Source organism: Oncorhynchus gorbuscha, linkage group LG11, assembly GCF_021184085.1.
Source record: "Oncorhynchus gorbuscha isolate QuinsamMale2020 ecotype Even-year linkage group LG11, OgorEven_v1.0, whole genome shotgun sequence".
NCBI classification, from domain to species: Eukaryota; Metazoa; Chordata; class Actinopteri; order Salmoniformes; family Salmonidae; genus Oncorhynchus; species Oncorhynchus gorbuscha.
In genome coordinates, this window is record NC_060183.1 from 79,630,590 (window position 1) to 79,653,310 (window position 22,721).

At 43.9% G+C, this 22,721-nt stretch overlaps 1 protein-coding gene across 2 annotated transcripts in view; it reads right to left on the reverse strand.

Moving 5' to 3' along the window:
• The window catches only part of mapkap1 (MAPK associated protein 1), a 116,018-nt gene extending 93,789 nt beyond the window's left edge, over nt 1-22,229 (reverse strand). Inside the window, exons 1-5 of one of the 2 annotated variants that reach the window (XM_046290609.1) lie at nt 21,788-22,229; nt 17,985-18,023; nt 16,800-16,889; nt 16,214-16,362; nt 2,188-2,360 (exon numbers count right to left, since the gene is read on the reverse strand). In XM_046290609.1, the coding sequence (XP_046146565.1) occupies nt 2,188-2,360; nt 16,214-16,362; nt 16,800-16,889; nt 17,985-18,023; nt 21,788-22,067 (731 nt within the window). In that variant the 5' untranslated portion in view covers nt 22,068-22,229. The remainder of the gene's footprint in view (nt 1-2,187; nt 2,361-16,213; nt 16,363-16,799; nt 16,890-17,984; nt 18,024-21,787) is intronic. The other variant, XM_046290610.1, reaches the window with a different exon arrangement.
• Between the last annotated feature and the right edge of the window lie 492 nt (nt 22,230-22,721).

Consider the following 22,721-nt stretch of genomic DNA (forward strand, 5'->3'; position numbering starts at 1 on the left):
CTTTCAGACTGGCTATCTAATAAATCCTGATGTTGTGCCACAGACCGAGGAGTTGCATTCTTCCACGGTTGATTGTGTGAACCGTGGAGACTATTCAAGTAAACAAGGGGAGAAATCTTAGTGTTGTGATGATGAGACGCTGGCGATCGATAGGGGAACACATTAGACCAGATATCACAGACAGATGATTATCCAAAGGAAAGTATTTTCTGTTCAAATCAGGGTTGGGGTCCATTCCATTTTAAATTCAGTGAGTTCAGCAAGTAAACCTCAAATGACAATATTTCTCAATCTTTTGGACTTTCGGTTTCTGCGCTGACCCCAACCCTGGCTCAAATACATCCACTAGTTCGTATTGTTACTATATTGTCATTTTTGTGTTTGTATTTTCGTAAATTACGTTGGTGTATTTTTCGTTTGAGTGGTCACTACTTCCCACAAGTCTAAAAGCATTGAATTACTGGAAGCATAGGCTAGGGCAAGGGGTCCCCGAGCTGCAATTCTATTTCAAATAGGCATATACTTCTCTACCCTGCAACTCTTGCCCGAGGCCTTGGTGTACAAGAGACATGTTATCTTTTAATATACCTGGTCAAATAATGGACAATAAAACACTAAGAGGCCGCATAAAATTATATTTGACTCTCAAAATTACAATTATTCATAGAGAAACAACTAAAATGTATGTTCTGAGTCCATGTCAATGCCTAAATCACACCAGAAGACCGATTTTGGAGGTCAGACTTTTGTGGGGGGTATTTAGAAAGAGGAACGTGTCGGTCTTAGTGATGTTTCTGTCAGATCGACCGATACAGCACACGTCGTGGCAGAATGTGCAAAAACAATGGCCACTTAATCCATATAAATATTCATGATGTCTTTCTGTTAGGTCCTTCTGTAGCTCAGTTGGTAGAGCATGGCGCTTGTAACGCCAGGGTAGTGGGTTCGATCCCCGGGACCACCCATACGTAGAATGTATGCACACATGACTGTAAGTCGCTTTGGATAAAAGCGTCTGCTAAATGGCATATATTATTTATTATTATATTATTATATTATAAGTCTACTTTGAAGTTAATATTTAATTGAGAAGGTTTCGGGGGAAAGTCTTTGTCTACCCATAAGATGGTCATCCTTAAAAAGCATCGATAGACAACTCTGCACCCCAAATAGACAAACCGCAATATTGTTACATTTGGCTTTTTATGCAGGGGTAGGATAATGTCAATGTGGCTTCTGATTGGATAGAAGGCGGGAGCTATATGTTTATGACAGTTTGCGATGGAACACATGTACTTACAAAATGCATGTACTTTCAGAATTGCTTGGTGAGATACTCATAGGGGAGCTAAGAGCTATGGTTAGTCCCCTGGGTTAGAGGGAGATCTACCTGATGGAAAACCCTGGGTTAGAGGGACATCTACCTGATGGAAACCCCTGAGCTAGAGGGAGATCTACCTGATGGAAACCCCTGGGTTAGAGGGAGATCTACCTGATGGAAACCCCTGGGTTAGAGGAAGATCTACCTGATGGAAACCCCTGGGTTAGAGGGAGATCTACCTGATGGAAACCCCTGGGTTAGAGGGAGATCTACCTGATGGAAACCCCTGGGTTAGAGGGAGATCTACCTGATGGAAACCCCTGGGTTAGAGGGAGATCTACCTGATGGAAAACCCTGGGTTAGAGGGAGATCTACCTGATGGAAACCCCTGGCTTAGAGGAGGATCTACCTGATGGAAAACCCTGGGTTAGAGGGAGATCTACCTGTTAGAAACCCCTGGGTTAGCGGGAGATCTACCTGATGGCTTAGAGGAGGATCTACCTGATGGAAAACCCTGGGTTGAGCTGTTAGAAAGGGAGATCTACCTGATGGAAAACCCTGAGCTAGAGGGAGATCTACCTGATGGAAAACCCTGAGCTAGAGGGAGATCAACCTGATGGAAACCCCTGGGTTAGAGGGAGATCTACCTGATGGAAAACCCTGAGCTAGAGGGAGATCTACCTGATGGAAAACCCTGAGCTAGAGGGAGATCTACCTGATGGAAGACCCTGGGCTAGAAAGAGTTTACACCATATGTCATATGTCAGTAATTTATTTTAAAATCAGAGAAAGATATTGAACAAGTGCACACTTGGGGGGGGGAGGATAGATAATTGGGACAGGCCATACTGTCAATGGACACTCACTTGAGTTTGGGTTCACGGCCCTCGCTGGTGTACTGCCAGCAGATGAGGCCAATGAGGTCGTGGACCCGAGCGTTGGCGATGGTCACCACCATCATGGGATGCAGTTTCTCCTGTGCAGACTGCATCGAGAGGTAGACGTCAATTTTTTTGGTTGCGGTTGTACCTACGTGGCCCTGCAGGAGAGAAAAAGGAGGGGGGGGGAGATACAGGTAATGTTACACTGTACATTAAACGTTATATTCACTTATCGGTCAAATTCTAGCTGAGGATATGTCAGTCTAACTGAAAATAAGTATATAACTGCCATTTAAATGCATGCTAAAATGCTGACGTTAATCTCAGGTTCAAATGGTTGATAATGAAAAGATTCCCCTGACATGAATGCACTGTGGACCAATAAGTTACTCTAAATAATTGCTGGTGGTAAGGTCCTCCAGCCTTTCTTTGGCAGACGACTTTCATTGAATACATTACAGTTGCTTGTAATGTAAAAAAAAAAAAAAAAAAAATGTAAGCCGCAATATAATTGACATTTGTCCTCGTATCAGGAACAACAGGGTACATTATAACTCAGCCTCTGTGTGTTTAATCGCTCCAAGGGGCGTGATACATGACGTCCCTTTTTTAAGTGTCACAGGCTCATTTATCTGGCAGAAGATCAGCTCGAACCAGCGTAGAATATATCACCATAAACATACAGGTGGACACACTGAATGTGGATTTCTACACAGAACACTAACAAAAATGGTGGCAAGCCTGCTGCTTAGTTAAGGCTCGGACCAAGCCTCCACCGAAAATGTCTACATGATTTGATTGGGTAGACCAGCTGAGATAAAGATCAAGACTCCCATATGCAATGTCAATCACCACCTTCCGGAGACACCTGAAACCCCACCTCTTTAAGGAATACCTAGGATAGGTTGTAATCACCCCACCCCCCCTAAGTTTTAGATGCACAGACTGTCCCACTGGATGTCAAAGAATCAAGACTCCCTAAATGACTTAAATGTAAATGTAAATGCATGTCTGTTGATTCATATGTTTAAGCTCATCTCTTCGGGCAGCCAAGACAAGCCAGTAATTAGAATTAATACACAATATAGTGTCCCTCCCATGCCTAGGAATGAGCCGGTTGAACACAATAGCAGAAAGTGTGACATCATAGAGAGTTACAGCAAAGAAAGGAAGACAATAGTTAGATCAATTTAATTCAAAGGAAAATAGCACCCCAGTGCTTGCATGAAACGATGCACAATGACAAATCTACAAGGAAAACCGTAAGCTGTCAGAAAATGAAAGAGGAGGCTATTTGCGATGCTGAAAACAGGTAGAACTTTGAGGGCCAAGGTGTGAGGAGGACCCAGGGCTGAATTTAATACGCCCGGACAGCACGGTTCAATAAGCTGAGGCCTGGAAATTAATTTGACCCCAGGAGATTTTTGCCAAGTGTCTGAAGAGGAACAGACAACAATTACAGAGGTTTCTTCTAGCAGTTTCTCATAAGATTTTTTTCCATTTGAGGAAATGCTTTATAACATTTGATCAACCAGTATTTTAAAACTTGTCCACATTCCCTGTATATATATATTATCAGCGTATCAACTTGTGTATCCATGTTTTGTAAAGGATTAAGCACAATAAAAATGTCAACCCAATGTGCTACGCACAGTTCCGACTACGAGTTACTAGTCCTACTGAAAAGTGATACTGTTGAAATCGGAGTTATTTTTTTGCACAAAAGGGATCAGACGGGGGTAGGTTTTATACCGTTTATTTATCATTTCCACATGCAATCAGAAAGGGAAATCGAGAACAAGTTCTCATTTCCAAATGGTACTTCATTAAATGGGAGCCAGAAATCAGTTCTGCTGGAACAATACATTAGAGGGAAATAGGACATAATACATTACTGTATTTGGAGAGAAAAAACAACCTCCCTTCAGTGCCAAGCAGCATTCAATAAATTCCACAATTTATTTATTAAATTACTAAAATTATTTTTTGGGGTAAAGGCCTTTCATTAGCTCCTCCACATAATGGGTTTTATGCACGCATCGTGCTTCCCGTTGACAACGGCAATTTCTTAAATGACGCATTTATAGTTTTTTAATCATGCCAGAAAGCCCGAGTTGCAGGCACTTTTTCTACTGACCCGCGAATAATGATGCATCAAGCGTTTCGACTGACTGGAAGTGCCAAATTATAGAGTCATTTGGACCAAAAACGTAATTTTTCCCATCAAAGGGCCCAGATGTTTTCAGAGGCTCCAGTGGTCCCGGGGAGAGAGAGGAGCGCGTGGCGACGTCATCGGCATGGTGATCATCACAACAGCGCCGCCAGGCTCCGTCTCCGCTCTGTGCTCAGGCCCGTGTTTTCTCCTGACCCTGCATTTGATAAAGGACTTCAATTACACGACAAAAGGAAAAACCATAAAAGATAAGCAGTCACCGTCTAGCCTCGAGTCCATCCTCTTGTCTTACTAAGGAGGAAGAATTCAATATCTACTGGCATATTTCAACTCTGGGGAAAACATAGCAGCACCAAAATTTGAAAGGGAAACTAAAATATAATTTCAGGTGGAATAAATAAATGTTGACATCAGATTTTATGTCCGCAAAATTGTGCTGTGCACTTACCTTAATTAAATAGAAAACAAGGCAGTGGGTATGCTCTCGACGATCAAGATGTCATATTTCCTAGGTGTACCAGACCACAATTCTGTCAGTTGCTAAGTAAAAGACATTCTATTGTCACAACAATTACATTATACAATTCCCCTCTAGATCTGTGATGTATTACACAGAGAGGGCGATAAGTTTAACCTCCACGGGTCTATCAATTTAATCTCATGGGTTTTAGTACGGCTTCGGAAAGTGTTCATACCCAATGTTCCCTCTAAACTGCCCCGAGACAGCAGCGCAGTTCGCCCAGATCTGCTGTGCAGAACAAATATCGCATGGAGAGAAGGATGAGATTGAAATTCACTCAACTTTCTAGACTTTTCCCTCTGTCTTAGTTATTAACCCTATCAACACGTTTCCCTTTAGTGTGGCAATTGCGATCGAATCAACTCGATATTTGCCACTTTCAATGCAACATACAGAAACAAAACAAACTATGCAAGACTTAAGTATGCAAAACTATGCAAGATATTTCTTGTTTTAGGCAGGATGCATCAGAGTACGACTCAGCACATATACTAGCGTTCAAAAGTTTGGGGTCACTGAGAAATGTCCTTATTTTTTAAAGACAAGCACATTTTTTTGTCCATTAAAATATACATCAAATTGATCAGAAATACAGTGAAGACAATGTTAATGTTGTAAATGACTTTTGTTGCTGGAAACGGCTGATTTTCTATGGAATATCTACATAGGCGTACAGAGGCCCATTATCAGCAACCATCACTCCTGTGTTCCAATGGCAAGTTTAGAATTTTAAAAGGATAATTGATTATTAGAAAACCCTTTTGCAATTATGTTAGCACAGATGAAAACTGTATCCGCAAAACTCCAGAATGGCACTTGCAAAACACCAGTCTCAACGTCAACAGTGGGATGCTGGCCTTCTAGGCAGAGTTCCTCTGTCCAGTGTCTGTGTTCTTTTGCCCATCTTAATCTTTTCTTTTTATTGGCCAGTCTGAGATGTTCTTTTCTTTGCAACTCTGCCTAGAAGGCCAGCATCCCGGAGTCGCCTCCTCACTGTTGACGTTGAGACTGGTGTTTTGCGGGTACTATTTAATGAAGCTGCCAGTAGAGGACTTGTGAGGCGTCTGTTTCTCAAACCTGACACTCAAATGTACTTGTCCTCTTGCTCAGTTGTGCACCGGGGCCTCCCACTACCTATTCTGGTGAGAGTCAGTTTGCGCTGTTCTGTGAAGGGAGTAGTACACAGCGTTGTACGAGATCTTCAGTTTCTTAGCAATTTCTCACATGGAATAGCCTTCATTTCTCACAACAAGAACAGACTGACGAGTTTCAGAAGAAAGTTATTTGTTTCTGGCCATTTTGTGCCTGTAATCGAACCCACAAATGCTGATGCTCCAGATACTCAACTAGTCTAAAGAAGGCCAGTTGTATTGTTTCTTTAAAAATCAGCACAACAGTTTTCAGCTGTGCTAACATAATTACAAAAGGGTTTTCCAATGATCAATTAGCCTTTAAAATTATAAACTTGGATTAGCTAACACAACGTGCCATTGGAACACAGGAGTGATGGTTGCTGATAATGGGCCTCTGTACACCTATTCCAGATAAATCTGCCGTTTCCAGCTACAAGTCATTTACAACATGAACAAAAAAACTAAAAAAATTGCTTTTCTTTCAAAAACAAGGACATTTCTAAGTGACCCCAAACTTTTGAAAGGTAGTGTAAGCTCAGCGTTCAACACCATAGTGCCCACAAAGCTCATCACTAAGCTAAGGACTCTGGGACTAAACACCTCCCTCTGCAACTGGATCCTGGACTTCCTGGATCCCCCAGGTGGTAAGGGTAGGCAACAACACATCCGCCAAGCTGACCCTCAACACGGGGACCCCTCAGGTGTGCGTGCTTAGTCCGCTCCTGTACACCCTGTTCACTCATGACTGCAAGGCCAAGCACGACTCCAACACCATCATCAAGTTTGCTGATGACACAACAGTGGTAGGCCTGATCACCGACAGCGATAAGACAGCCTATAGGGAGGAGGTCAAAGACCTGGCAGTGTGGTGGCAGGATAACAACCTCTCCCTCAATTTTTGTATTTTTTTAATTAACGGGTTGGGTTAACTGCCTGTTCAGGGGCAGAACGACAGATTTGTACCTTATCAGCTCGGGGGTTTGAACTTGCAACCTTCCGGTTACTAGTCCAACGCTCTAACCACTAGGCTACCCTGCCGCCCCTCAATGTGAGCAAGACAAAGGAGCTGATCGACGGGGATGTAGTGGAGCGGGTCGAGAGTTAAGTTCCTTGGTGTCTACATCACCAACGAACTATCATGGTCCAAAAACACCAAGACAGTCGTGAAGAGGGCACGACTACGCCTTTTCCCCCTCAGGAGACTGGAAAGATTTGGCATGGGTCCCCAGATCCTCAAAAGGTTCTACAGCTGCACCATCAAGAGCATCCTGACAGGTTGCATCACTGCCTGCTATGGCAACTGCTCGGCATCCGACCGTAAGGCGCTACAGAGGGTAGAGCGCACGGCCCAGTACATCACAAGAGACTCCAGTCACCCAAGTCATAGACTGTTCTCTCTGCTACCACTCAACAAGCTGTACCGGAGCGCCAAGTCTAGGACCAAAAGGCTCCTTAACAGCTTCTAACCCCAAGCCATAAGACTGCTGAACAATTAATCAAATGGCCACCCTGACTATTCACCCCCCCCTCCCCTTTGTTTTTACACTGCTGCTACTCACTGTTGATTATCTATGCATAGTTCCTTTACCCCCTACCGACATTTACAAATTACCTCGACTAACCTGTACCCCCCGCACATTGACTCGGTACCGGTACCCCCTGTATATAGCCTCATTGTTACTTTATTGAGTTACTTTTTACTTTAGTTTATCTAGTAAATATTTTAACTCCATTTACTGCATTGTTGGTTAAGGGCTTGTAAGGAAGCATTTCACGGTAAGGCACGTGACAAATAAAATTTGAATTGAAGTCAGGGTAACGTAACAGCATGACGTCGGGCTAACGTACCAGCATGTCGTCGGGCTAACGTACCAGCATGTCGTCGGGCTAACGTAACAAAATGAAGTCGGGCTAACATAACAAAATGAAGTCGGGCTAACGTAACAAAATGGAGTTGGGCTAACGTAACAGCATGACGTCGGGCTAACGTACCAGCATGTCGTCGGGCTAACGTAACAAAATGATGTCGGGCTAACGTAACAGCATGATGTCGGGCTAACGTAACAGCATGGAGTCGGGCTAACGTAACAAAATGAAGTCGGGCTAACGTAACAAAATGAAGTCGGGCTAACGTAACAAAATGAAGTCGGGCTAACGTAACAGCATGTCGTCGGGCTAACGTAACAGCATGTCGTCGGACTAACGTAATGAAGTCAGGCTAACGTAACAAAATGAAGTCAGGCACACTGGCCAAAAATAGAGTCTAGTTGTATAGTGTATAGACAGCCTTAGTGGTGAAGTGTCTGCTTTAATCAGTTAACACAGTACCTTGAAGATTAACAACTGGGCATTGAGAACAAACGGTTTACAGTGCATGCCAGGGTATAGCCTCTCATGTCATTTCACAACCACTCATCCAATCAACGAGTGGACTCATCCAATCGATATGTTCCACAACAAAACATCTTAAAATCAATACACATGGGTTCATTTCTCAAGTGATGCAAATCTTCAACCAAAAAAAGAAAAGCCCTCAAACTGTCTCTGGTGCAAAATGAAAAGAACCTGGATGGATGGCGTCCACAACAGAAGAGAAATATGCATCGGTGCCACCATCAATTAATCCTTAAGAAGTCTCGAGAGGTATTTGTTCTGTTAAAAAGTGATTGTGATGTTTTCTGTCTCCATGGTGATGATGAATCAAATACACAAGACTCCATTTCACTAATCATCACCATAATTAGTTGGTCCCTGTGTCGCCGGGCTACAGTCTCAGGATGGTTGCTATGGTAATGTCAGGATGGGGAAGCTGGGGCCTTGATGTGTTTTTTTTTGTTGGGGGTGGGAGGGGTTGGTGTCTGGGCCTTCGACTATGCGTCTGAGGGGGGGGTTGGGGAATAGACGAGCAACCCCAACCCCAGGCGGACGATGCCGTGTGCACAGGTGCCGATGTCATCTAGAATATGACTCTAGCTGTTCAGGGACTACGTTGAAAGCAACTATTATCTATTGTTTTTGCTGCTTGCTTTCTCTTTTACTCAGTCTTCCTCCCGTCTACGGAGCAGAGTGAGGTTCAGTCTTCCTCCCGTCTACGGAGCAGAGTGAGGTTCAGTCTTCCTCCCGTCTACGGAGCAGAGTGAGGTTCAGTCTTCCTCCCGTCTACGGAGCAGAGTGGGGTTCAGTCTTCCTCCCGTCTACGGAGCAGAGTGGGGTTCAGTCTTCCTCCCGTCTACGGAGCAGAGTGAGGTTCAGTCTTCCTCCCGTCTACGGAGCAGAGTGAGGTTCAGTCTTCCTCCCGTCTACGGAGCAGAGTGAGGTTCAGTCTTCCTCCCGTCTACGGAGCAGAGTGAGGTTCAGTCTTCCTCCCGTCTACGGAGCAGAGTGAGGTTCAGTCTTCCTCCCGTCTACGGAGCCAGTGCGTGTTTCCAACTCCTGGGAAGTCCTTGACAAACCAGGTCCCACTAAAAAGTCATTGTTATTGGTGCAGACAGGAGGTAAGAGAAGTATAAACGACAAAAACTTAATTATGTCAAAGTTATTGAAAGATAATCTTTTTAAATGTAGCAGGGACATTTTTCCTATACAACCCACATTTCAGTTGATTTCCAGCTCCGGCAGTAAATTCTAAAGAAATGGCTTATCGTTAGCTTTTTCCTCATCCAAAAACAAACAAGATATTGCCTAATTTTTGCCTACATCTTTTCAACAGGTCTAAATTCCTTTAAATCTTCGGCCACTGATTGTGTTCCCATAGAATATCTTTAACTTTTCCAGTTAATGAGATTCACCTGTAGTATTGAAATGGAGGATGTCAGGTCCTCTTTGGCTGCTGTTATTCCAGATGGGAGATATCTATTTCACTCAGCCATCAGGCATTCACAGCTCAATGAGCCAAATGAAGAGGATCTGAACAGATTACATGACAAAAGAGTTGAGTGTATTCTCAATTTTTTAAAGTAACAGACCAGCTTCATGGAGCTTTTCTCTACTCGTGTGCAGAGAGACCAGCTTCATGGAGCTTTTCTCTACTCGTGTGTGTAGAGAGACCAGCTTCATGGCGCTTTTCTCTACTCGTGTGTGTAGAGGGACCAGCTTCATGGAGCTTTTCTCTACTCATGTGTAGAGGGACCAGCTTCATGGAGCTTTTCTCTACTCGTGTGCAGAGAGACCAGCTTCATGGAGCTTTTCTCTACTCGTGTGTGTAGAGAGACCAGCTTCATGGAGCTTTTCTCTACTCATGTGTGTGTAGAGAGACCAGCTTCATGGAGCTTTTCTCTACTCGTGTGCAGAGAGACCAGCTTCATGGAGCTTTTCTCTACTCGTGTGTGTAGAGGGACCAGCTTCATGGAGCTTTTCTCTACTCGTGTGTAGAGGGACCAGCTTCATGGAGCTTTTCTCTACTCGTGTGCAGAGAGACCAGCTTCATGGAGCTTTTCTCTACTCGTGTGCAGAGAGACCAGCTTCATGGAGCTTTTCTCTACTCGTGTGTGTAGAGAGACCAGCTTCATGGATCTTTTCTCTACTCATGTGTGTGTAGAGAGACCAGCTTCATGGAGCTTTTCTCTACTCGTGTGCAGAGAGACCAGCTTCATGGAGCTTTTCTCTACTCGTGTGTGTAGAGGGACCAGCTTCATGGAGCTTTTCTCTACTCGTGTGTAGAGGGACCAGCTTCATGGAGCTTTTCTCTACTCGTGTGTGCAGAGGGACCAGCTTTGGAACCCATTCGACACCCAAGGAGACCAAAAGATAGGAAACTAGACAGGTGAACTGTTCAATTGTTTTCCAACTCCCATCTGACAAAAGGTCCTTGAAGCTAGCTGCCACTCTGCCCCTCCTGCCATGTAGCAGCTTCATTTCAGCCCTTCGTTAAAGGGAAGAGTTGGTGCTGTTAGGTAATGTGCAGATCAATTCTCCCTGTCTGACAGGCGGAACGTTGGGTTCTGTGACTTCGTACCGAGCCACCACCTCTGAACGATGACAACGTGTGATCAACTGTAGGTCAGAGGTACTCTGAGGACTCCTTTGGAAGGGACAGTCTTAAGTGGTGGGTCTCTTACAGCCCCTGGGGGCCTCTCCACACGCCTTCGGCCTGCTGTTTCCACTGAGGGCCATGGTTAATAATATCCAATGAACTCAACGTTGGGCTAGCCGGTAGTTTTGGTGGCTATTAACCCCTCCTCGAGGGCAAATGATACATTTCTGTTTATAGTTGTAGTTATTGTTGAGAGGACATATTAGCTAGGGGGCTGGTTGGGAGGGAGGAGGGTACTTAGGTCTGGTTAGGGGGCTGGTGGGGAGGGAGGAGGGTACATAGCAGAGGTTGACTGATTATGATTTTTCAACGGCGATACCGATAGAGATTATTGGATGATTTTATTTATTTATTTGTAATAATGATAATTACAACAATACTGAATGAACACTTATTTTAACTTAATATAATACATAAATAAAATAAATTTAGCATCAAATAAATAATGAAACATGTTCAATTTGGTTTAAATAATGCAAAAACAAAGTGTTGGTGAAGAAAGTAAAAGTGCAATATGTGCCATGTAAGAAAGCTAACGTTTAAGTTCCTTGCTCAGAACATGAGAACATATGAAAGCTGGTGGTTCCTTTTAACATGAGTCTTCAATATTCCCAGGTAAGAAGTTTTAGGTTGTAGTTATTATAGGAATTTTCAAACTATTTCTCTCTATACAATTTGTATTTCATATACCTTTGACTATTGGATGTTCTTATAGGCACTTTAGTATTGCCAGTGTAACAGTATAGCTTCCGTCCCTCTCCTCGCTCCTCCCTGGGCTCGAACCAGGAACACATCGACAACAGCCACCCTCGAAGCAGCATTACCCATGCAGAGCGAGGGGAACAACCACTCCCAAGTCTCAGAGCGAGTGACCTTTGAAACGCTATTAGCGCGCACCCCGCTAACTAGCTAGCCATTTCACATCGGTTACACCAGCCTAATCTCAAGAGTTGATAGGCTTGAAGTCATAAACAGCGCAATGCTTGAAGGATTGCGAAGAGCTGCTGGCTAAACGCACAGAAGTGCTGTTTGAATGAATGCTTACGAGCCTGCTGCTGCCTACCATCGCTCAGTCAGACTGCTCTATCAAATCATAGACTTAATTGTAACATAATAAAACACAGAAATACGAGCCTTAGGTCATTAATATGGTCGAATCCGGAAACTATAATTTCGAAAACAAGACGTTTATTCTTTCAGTGAAATATGGAACTGTTCCGTATGTTATCTAAAGGGTGGCATCCATAAGTCTAAATATTCCTGTTACATTGCACAACCTTCAATGTTATGTCATAATTATGTAAAATTCTGGCAAATTAGGCGGCCGAAACGGTTGCATATACCCTGACTCTGCTTGCAATGAATGCAAGAGAAGTGACACAATTTCACCTGGTTAATATTGCCTGCTAACCTGGATTTCATTTAGCTAAATATGCAGGTTTAAAAATAGACACTTCTGTGTATTGATTTTAACAAAGGCATTGATGTTTATGGTTTGGGACACGTTGGAGCAACGACACTCCTTTTTCGGCGAATGCACACCGCATCGATTATATGCAACGCAGGACACGCTAGATAAACTAGTAATATCATCAACCATGTGTAGTTAACTAGTGATTATGATTGATTGTTAGCAACTTACCTTGGCTTACTGCATTCACGTAACAGGCAGGCTCCTCGTGGAGTGCAATGTAATCAGGTGGTTAGAGCGTTGGACTAGTTAACTGTAAGGTTGCAAGATTGAATCCCCTGAGCTGACAAGGTAAAAATCTGTCATTCTGCCCCTGAATGTGTTCTTAACTGACTTGCCTAGTTAAATAAAGTTGTAAAAAAAGATTGTTTTTTTAAATCGGCCAAATTGGTGTCCAAAAATACCGATATCCGATTGTTCTGAGAAACTGGAAATCGGCCCTAATTAATCAGCCATTCTGATTAATCGATCGACCTCTAGTACATAGGTCTGGTTTGGGGGCTGGTGGGGAGGGAGGAGTGTACATAGGTCTGGTTTGGGGGCTGGTGGGGAGGGAGGAGAGTACATAGGTCAGGTTAGTTTCAACTGTTCTGCCTTACTATTATTCGACCATGCTGGTCATTTATGAACATTTGAACATCTTGGCCATGTTCTGTTATAATCTCCACCCGGCACAGCCAGAAGAGGACTGGCCACCCCACATATGCTCTCTCTAATTCTCTCTTTCTTTCTCTCTCTCGGAGGACCTGAGCCCTAGGACCGTGCCCCAGGACTACCTGACATGATGACTCCTTGCTGTCCCCAGTCCACCTGACTGTGCTGCTGCTCCAGTTTCAACTGTTCTACCTTATTATTATTCGACCATGCTGGTCATTTATGAACATTTGAACATCTTGGCCATGTTCTGTTATAATCTCCACCCGGCACAGCCAGAAGAGGACTGGCCACCTCACATAGCCTGGTTCCTCTCTAGGTTTCTTCCTGGGTTTTGGCCTTTCTAGGGAGTTTTTCCTAGCCACCGTGCTTCTACACCTGCATTGCTTGCTGTTTGGGGTTTTAGGCTGGGTTTCTGTACAGCACTTTGAGATATCAGCTGATGTACGAAGGGCTATATAAATACATTTGATTTGATTTGGTTGGGAGGGAGGAGGGTACATAGGTCAGGTTAGGGGGCTGGTGGGGAGGGAGGAGAGTACATAGGTCTGGTTTGGGGGCTGGTTGGGAGGGAGGAGTGTACATTGGAAAAGAAAGACCATCGTGCGTGCCACAGGTACACATCAATAGAGTCAGACACACTGTCGGGATGAGGCTACCCTAAATATAGCTTTGTGGCAAGAGACTACCCAGGTGCTCCCTAACAATATAAAAAAGGGCTACATTTTGTGGAGAGATTAGTCAAAGTGAATAAGAGTCTTATGTAAGAATGTAAAAAGGGCATTGATGGTCAACAAGTCAGATTACATACAGTATGTCTTCAAATCGTAATATGTTTATTTTCTAGAGAATATCAATAGTCCCCCCCTAGCAACCATTATCCTGTCACCACCACAAAACAGTATAAAAACTAGGGGGTGGGGGTATTATTTCTGAGCAATTGAACAGTGTGTTCGATTATTTCCTGAGATAGCCTCATTTGCATTTTCAAGGCTTAATGATCTCTTGCTCTCTCTCACATTCTCCTTTTAATCTCCACAATCATTTTTCTCCACTGACAAAAGAACCAGGGGATAAAAAGAAAGGAAGAAAAAAACTGTCCATCTTTTCTATGATTCAGTATTACTGGAAAAGCTGCAGTCGAGAGGAAGACTTCATTTACTTCCATTGCTCTTGGGGATTTACTCACTAGTAAACAGTTCTAGGAAGACCTTCCTCCAGGAAATGCAAAGAACGGGTTTAAAAACACTGGGTGGAGGTGGGGGGGGGGGGGGGAGATGGGGGTGGGGGTGGGTGTGGGGGTGGAGGTGGGGGTGGGGGTGGGTGTGGAGGTGGAGGTGGGGGTGGGTGTGGTGGTGGAGATGGGGGTGGGTGTGGAGGTGGGGGTGGGTGTGGAGGTGGGGGTGGGTGTGGATGGAGGTTGGGGTGGGGGTGGGTGTGGAGGTGGGGGTGGAGGTGGGGGTGGGTGTGGAGGTGGGGGTGGGGGTGGGTGTGGGGGTGGGGGTGGGTGTGGAGGTTGGGGTGGGTGTGGATGGAGGTTGGGGTGGGGGTGGGTGTGGAGGTGGGGGTGGAGGTGGGGGTGGGTGTGGGGGTGGGGGTGGGTGAGTGTGGGTGTGGAGATGGGGGTGGGTGTGGAGGTTGGGGTGGGGGTGGAGATGGGGGTGGGTGTGGAGGTTGGGGTGGGGGGTGTGCGGGTAAAAAGAAGCCCATCACTCTTTGCTCTACCTGTCTACACATTAATCTTAAAACGCAGTTTAATTCGATCTGTGTCCTCCTCCCTGACGCGGCCCGCCACGAGATTCGATTACGGTGACTATACTTTTTAACTGCTGTCAGAGCCGGGCGGGCGAGGTCTGTGTAAACATCTGCCCGAGCACATGGACGCCTCTCATTACCCGGGCATTAAATCAAACCGCCGCAATGAATCTTTATCTACGACCGACGCCACCCCCGGCTTCGTACACGTAGACCCAAATGAACGCAAGCCGTATTAAAAAACGCTCATCTCCCCGCTCTAAAAAGTGCAACTGTAAACGTGACGTCTTCACGACCGGTGTAAGACCAGCTGTTACTGGTGGAGAGACGTGTCTTTGAGCAAATTTGGCTAATCTGCAACCAGATGTCACGGAGAGACAAGAAAGTGACACACCGACTACCTCCTTGCCGAACTAAAATAATGTATCAATGAACAAAAAAAACAAAAAGTGAGGTGGATCTCTGAATCATATTTCACTGATGAAATGTTAACACAGCTCATGTGCTTTTAAGCCCATAAGCCGATGTAGAAAACTGGAGACAAGAGATGGGAGCGGTGGATTACGAAAGGTAATCTGTAATGTAAATATTATTTCTAGTATTGGGGTGTATTGCAGAGGCAAAGGCAGGCTCGTCCCCTGGTTCCTTCAGCAGAGGCCGTCTTTGGCATGAATCAAAGGCTATTTGTTTAATCTGAGCCACCAGGTTGTCTGCGAGCTGCCAAGGCACTTTGCCGCGACCTTTGCTCTTTTCCACAAATCCCTGTAAAAGGCCCGAGCAATTCACCCTGACATTTATTCGACACACAATTCTCCCAGTCTGCTCTTTTCTCTGGATCATGCGAGTCTAAGAGCAAAATGACAGAAATAAGGTCACCGAGCCTTCAGAGACTTTCGCCTGTGCCATTAGCGATGAGAAGCTGCTCCAAAATTGCAATATACATTCGGAGATTGTTTCCAAGTTTTGGAATTACTGCCTAAGTGCTTGTAAATGACATTGCCATAGCAGGGAAAAGGCCTGACGCATCTGGGGAGGAATCAGAAAAAGAAGCTAAATATCTTTAGTTTAGAGAGCAGGAACGAACGTTTGCTAGTTTTTCTTTTTATGTATGCACGTGAAACATGGCACCGATTGGCATCAAACATGATTTGTCTTTCTTTGCAGCACAAAAAAAAACAAAATACCGTTTCAAGCTTTCGAGATACATTAAGTAATTCAGCGTAGTTTTAAACCAGAATCAGATATATATTACCAGACATCTGGGAGCACCTACCTTGCCGTCGAATTTGGAGTATTCGTTGAAAGGGTTGTTGAGCTGCTGGGGGCATTGCTCGAGCCGGAGAGAGAGGGTCGACTTGGTACCAGTGCTCCTGGGTCTACCTTTAAAGTCCCTCTTCTCAAACAGGGAACCCAGGTCCTCCGCTGTGACAGAAGCGATGGAGACAGAAAATGAAGCGGAGACATTGGCGGAAACCGAGACTGATTGAACTTACTTACTTATATTCTCAGATGTTATTGATTGTGCCAAGATTCCAAGTCAAACAGGACTTTATAGCATTAGGTCTAGATATTGTACAGTATTACATGGCATTATACGCAGTCGGCTTGGTTTGACAGTTTCTATAACATGCTATCGGATGTTGTAACATCACGTGGAGATTGATCAATGCAAAATAACAATGAATAGTCCCTATGCAGCACTGTAGTTGTCTGAGATAGTCGCTCTGGATAAGAGCGTCTGCTAAATGACTTAAATGTAATGTAAATGAGATCAGTGTAAAGCAAGGGACAATTCAAGCAATTTGCTTCATTGAAACTCCTATCAGCAAATATTTCTGGAGAGGAGGAATGTAGCGTACCTGATTGCGAGGACGACCTCTCCTTCCATTGAATGTTTTTGCATTTGATCTGGTTCTGTCGCTCCTTCCTTAACCGTTCAAGTCTTTGAGCTTTAAAAGAAGTAAATAAAACAGTGCTTTACAAGAAATGAAACAAAGCTTTTAAAAAGCCAGATCAACAAAGTCATTCTTGTCTTTTTTTTTTTTTTTTTTTTTTTTTTTTTTTTTTTGCCTTTGCCAGGGTCATTTTTGACCACTGTCATTGGTAAGGGTCAGTTTTGACCTTTGTCAGGGTCAGTTTTGACCTTTGTCAGGGTCAGTTTTGACCTTTGTCAGGGTCAGTTTTGACCTTTGTCAGGGTCAGTTTTGACCTTTGTCAGGGTCATTTTTGACCTTTGTCATTGGTCAGGGTCATTTTTTGTTTTACCTTTGTCATTGGTCAGGGCTATGCAGCCACACACTTACAAAAGGAGAATGACAACAGAAACTGAAGTTTATTTAAAGTACATTTGACACAGCGGAACACTCTCCCGGTGGACACTGACGGTAAACAACATCTTGGGAGGTGTGAGATATGCTAAGAGGAACACTGGAGGGCGACTAGAAACACTCGCTGGGCCGTGTCAAACCTGTCCGCCCAACACAGATGACCACCCCCACCCTACTCAATGTTTTTTCCTGCAGCGATGGCAGTTACCTGGACGGGGGTCTTCCTGGGACATACATCTACACTATAGAATTGACACTTTATAAAATAGATCTATACATCTACATTATAGAATTGACACTTTATAAAATAGATCTATACATCTACATTATAGAATTTACACTTTATAAAATAGATCTATACAGCTACATTATAGAATTTACACTTTATAAAATAGATCTATACATCTACATTATAGAATTTACACTTTATAAAATAGATCTATACTTCTACATTATAGAATTTACACTTTATAAAATAGATCTATACAGCTACATTATAGAATTTAAATTAAATTAAATAGATCTATACATCTACATTATAGAATTTACACTTTATAAAATAGATCAATACATCTACATTATAGAAATAAAACAACTACACAATTCAGGGACTCTTGAGTCAAACAGTCACACTTACATTTTTCTAGAAAAAAAAAACATTTTATACCAGGTGTTATACAGACTTGTGTCCCCCCTCCCCTTTATTTTGATTCTTACCAGCCACCCCTGGTTTCTCGCGCCTTTCTTGTTGACGTCCTGGTGAGACAGTCAGCCACTTCAGGTGAAGTCTCGGCAGAAGAACACTCAGTCCCCAAAACACCACTGCTTCCCCAAACACAACAAGAGCCAAGGGAGCCAAAAGGAGATCGTCTACTAGCCAGACTTCAGATGGCCTTTGGACTCCCTCTGATTCTGGCAGTAACCCCAAGCACCTCACAATAGATCAAAAATGTGCTCCAGGCATTTGAACTCTCATTGGTTCCCAGTTAATTCCATACAAAGCCACCTTGCACACCTCTGCCTTTGAAGAGGATTCATAGCACACAAGCATCCTCCTGACTCAAGTGAACCCACATCATGGAAATCGTGGAGGTTTATGGCTAGCCTATAGCGCATAGTGTGTACGAGTAACACATGCTTCGCTTAGCGAGCTACATAACCTTGAGGGTCACGTTTGACACAGCACCACTGTAGAAACCAATTAGGCTATTCCCATCAATTTGGTGGGCTGACTAGATCCTCTGTTCAACAAAAATTGGTTACTGTAGCCTATCCCTGTAAAGTTGAATACACAATATCATGGGCTTGAATCTCACTCCATCAATTGTGTGATCATAAAACGTACCTTCGTTGAATAATAGAGGATTCTCCATGGCTCCTCAATAACATGTTATCCATGGCTCCTCAATAACATGTTATCCATGGCTCCTCAATAACATGTTCTCCATGGCTCCTCAATAACATGTTCTCCATGGCTCCTCAATAACATGTTATCCATGGCTCCTCAATAACATGTTATCCATGGCTCCTCAATAACATGTTATCCATGGCTCCTCAATAACATGTTATCCATGGCTCCTCAATAACATGTTATCCATGGCTCCTCAATAACATGTTATCCATGGCTCCTCAATAACATGTTATCCATGGCTCCTCAATAACATGTTATCCATGGCTCCTCAATAACATGTTATCCATGGCTCCTCAATAACATGTTATCCATGGCTCCTCAATAACATGTTATCCATGGCTCCTCAATAACATGTTATCCATGGCTCCTCAATAACATGTTATAAATTATCCATTAGCCTACCTCTACAGATAACCCTTCATTGATAAGCACTTCAAGGTCCTCAAGAGCTGATGTCCATGAGTGAAAGGGTTAACGACAAAAAGGCAGGTCCTTTTTCATTTGGGCAACAGAGCGAACAAAAGGCATAATTTCCATTAACATACAAATCAAGCCCCGGCGACCCCCTGATTGCCATGGCTTCTGCCCACAACTGCTACGCCAACCGTCCATAAAATCAAGAGAAGAAGAAGAGAGAAAATAAACAACGACATGAAGAAAAACGTTGTGGACCATGAAGGACTAGGGAGCCGTGAACCCAAACTTGAATTTGTCCAAGAAAACATATTATTGTCCGTTTGACATTTGAGACACAACCAATCAGCATTCACTGTACCAAGTACAGCGTGGTTTAATTTCTTGGATAACAAGTTCTGAGACCTGAACCTACCAAGAGGAAGGCCACAGGTCCAATACACTCCTTACTTCACAACGGCAGGTAGCCTAGTGGTTAGAGCGTTGGACTAGTAACTGAAAGGTTGCTAGATTGAATCCCAGAGCTGACAAGGAACAAATCTGTCGTTCTGCCCCTGAACAGGCAGTTAACCCACTGTTCCTAGGCCGTCATTGTAAATAAGAATTTGTTCTTAACTGGCTTGCAGAGTTAAATAAAAATACATTTTTTAAAACACAATCTACCCTCATCCTGACCCAAACAATTAAAACATTGGTGTGAAATCGTTCACAAAATAAGAATCCTTCTCAGTATAGTGGTGCTTTGTTGACTGTACTACAAAGTGGCACTGCAAACCAAACACAATGTATTGCTTCAAGCACTGGGCGAAGCACAAATATATTGGCAGGGGCACCGTTGCACTTTTCTTAAATAATTCCCTATTTCTTGTGGGCTCCCGGGTGGCACAGCGGTCTAAGGAACTGCATCTCAGTGCTAGACGCGTCACTACAGACCCTGGTTCGATTCCAGGCTGTATCACAACAGGCCCGGCGTCGTCCAGGTTAGTGTTTGGCCAGTGTATGCCAAACTAAATAAAAATGTGTTCTTAACTGACTTGCCTAGTTAAATAAAGGTTAAATAAAAATAAATAAATGCAATTCTCCTCAAATGAGTTGAAATTTTAAAACCCTTTTGGTCTCTACAAATTGGTATTGGATTGTCAAAACTACAGAAAAGGTTTTTTTTTCAGGGTCACTTAAGATGACAATTAGAATGAAGAAAATATAAACCAATGGTATTGACAAAATGGTTGGCAACCAATAGCTAATAGTTGGTTCAACAGCCTTTGCTGAAGACAACTGCAGACAAATGCTTCTTGTAGCCATCAATGTGCTGAAGCTTTCTGCTGGCAATTTGGCCCACTCTTTAGTTGCAAACTGCTATCAATTTGTCAATGTTTGAGTGGTGCCTTCTGACAACAGTTGTTTTCAACTCTGAACTCATCGCTGGCCACTCCAGAACAGGCTAGTGTTATTTCTTGAACCATTCATGGGTGCTTTTTAAAAAATGTTTGTTTGAGTTGTTGTCCTGCTGGAAGGCCCAAAAACCTAGACCCAGTTTAAGGACACTGGGTTGAAAATTGCACCCCAAAAATACTTTGATAATTTCCTAATGTCTTGTACACATTCAAGGCCCCCAGTACCAAAGCAACCCCACAGTATTACCAAACCTCCCCATGTATGATTGTAGGGAGGGTGTTCTTTTCAATGAATGCTTCATTTGGTCATTTGGTAAAACACTGCTGAAAGAGAAAATACCCCCCCCATTGAACTTTACGAAAACCCATCGAAACGAGCCTAAATGCGTGAATATTCTGTGGACCAATGAAACAAAATAAGAGCTCTTTGGCAATAGAAAAATCAATGCTAAGTTTACCAAAGACCAAATGAAGCATTCAAAGTAAACGCGTAAAAATGTAAACATCCACCTCTGAAAATCACAAGCCCAGGGACATTAAATGAGCAGCGTGTACCAAGCAGCCTCTGTCAAACACCACTTTCACAGCCACTAGGCCCAACTGTTATGAGTTCTGCTCAGTGCACCCAACCAAAATAATTCCTCTGGGGTAACATGGTCAATAAACCCCGAGCCTGGGTTCAAATAGTATTTGTTTTATTTCAAATACTTTAGCGGCGCTCGATTGAGCTTGCCGGACACAAGGGAACAAATGGAATAGTTCCAAAAGTGTAAACCCCACCCACCTAGCGCTCCAAGCAGGCTTGCTCAAACGCTCAAAGTAGTTGTAAGAAAACACAATACTTTTGAAACCCATGTCTGATTAACACCAGGCTTTTGTCAGAGAAACTTTTATTTAGTCTAATTGTATAATTATATTTCCCTGGTGGTTTATATAAGCTTGTTCATGGGGTAATACATGTGATTTTCAAAGACAGACTTTACAGCTGGGGTCAATTCCATTCCAATTCAGTCCAATTAATTCAGGAAGGGAATGACATATTGACCACTATTTTCTATGTGGACTTCTGCAATTCATTCACAAGGCTAATTAGGAAGTGACCCCAACCTGCTCTTTACTAAACATACTGCATTAACCTGTTGTATTGCTGCCTTCTATAACAAAAAGCACCACACCACCGGCCAACTAGCCTCTGTAAGTAAACCACTGATCTGGATTCCGCACGGCAGGCCCCAACAAACGGCTAGGTCGTCCACTAACTGGTTCTCCCGCCACAGTCAGAGCCCCCTATTGTTTACCTGTGTTGGAGCGCCGACGGATGCCAAAGTCCCAGCTGGAGGTGATGTCCAATGACTGGGAGAGGTCGCAGCCCGGGTTCTCCCCTCCGCTGCCCCCTTCGCCTAGGGAGCCCGAACCCAGTGAACCCCCGCTGCTGCCGGGCACCGAGGCCAGCTGCCACTTCTCCAGGTCCACGTCGTGGTCGATTAGCACCATCTCACACATGCCCGTGTCATCGCTGGTCACATGGGACTGCCGGATGTGGGCCAAGATAATGGCTGGGTTGTCCAAGAAAGCCATTGTTTGTTTCACTGCTTTGTTTCTGTTTCCCCCTTCGATCTTACCTGTCTGTCTGTCTGTCTGTCTGTCTGTCTGTCTGTCTGTCTGTCTGTCTGTCTGTCTGTCTGTCTGTCTGTCTGTCTGTCTGTCTGTCTGTCTGTCTGTCTGTCTGTCTCTCTGCTCTCTCGCTCTCTCTCTCTCTCTCTCGCTCTCTCTCTCGCTCTCGCTCTCTCTCTCGCTCTCTCTCTCGCTCTCTCTCTCGCTCTCTCTCTCGCTCGCTCTCTCTCTCGCTCTCTCTCTCAGAGTGCTTGATCACTTTAGGAGCCGGGCAACATAGACGTCTTCTTTTTCCTTCTCCTCTTCGGGGTTATTTTCTCCTCTCCATGGGACATGTGTGCCGGCCTGTTGGGGCAGAGTTAGGAGAGATTAGTGTCTGCCCACAATATGCAATACAAGGAAGGGAAATTATGTATTCAATTCATTAGCCACGCTCTCCATATTTCTTCTGAGGCTAACTAAACACCTGTTTAAGAGCGAAGCATTTTCACCAGTTGCTTTCTTAGAGCAGGGGTGCGCAATTGGTGGACAGACAAACCTTTTGTAGGCCTGTGGATCAATACTTTGTTTTCTAGGAACTGACTGTTGAGAATTAGAATACTAGAATACTTGGAAATG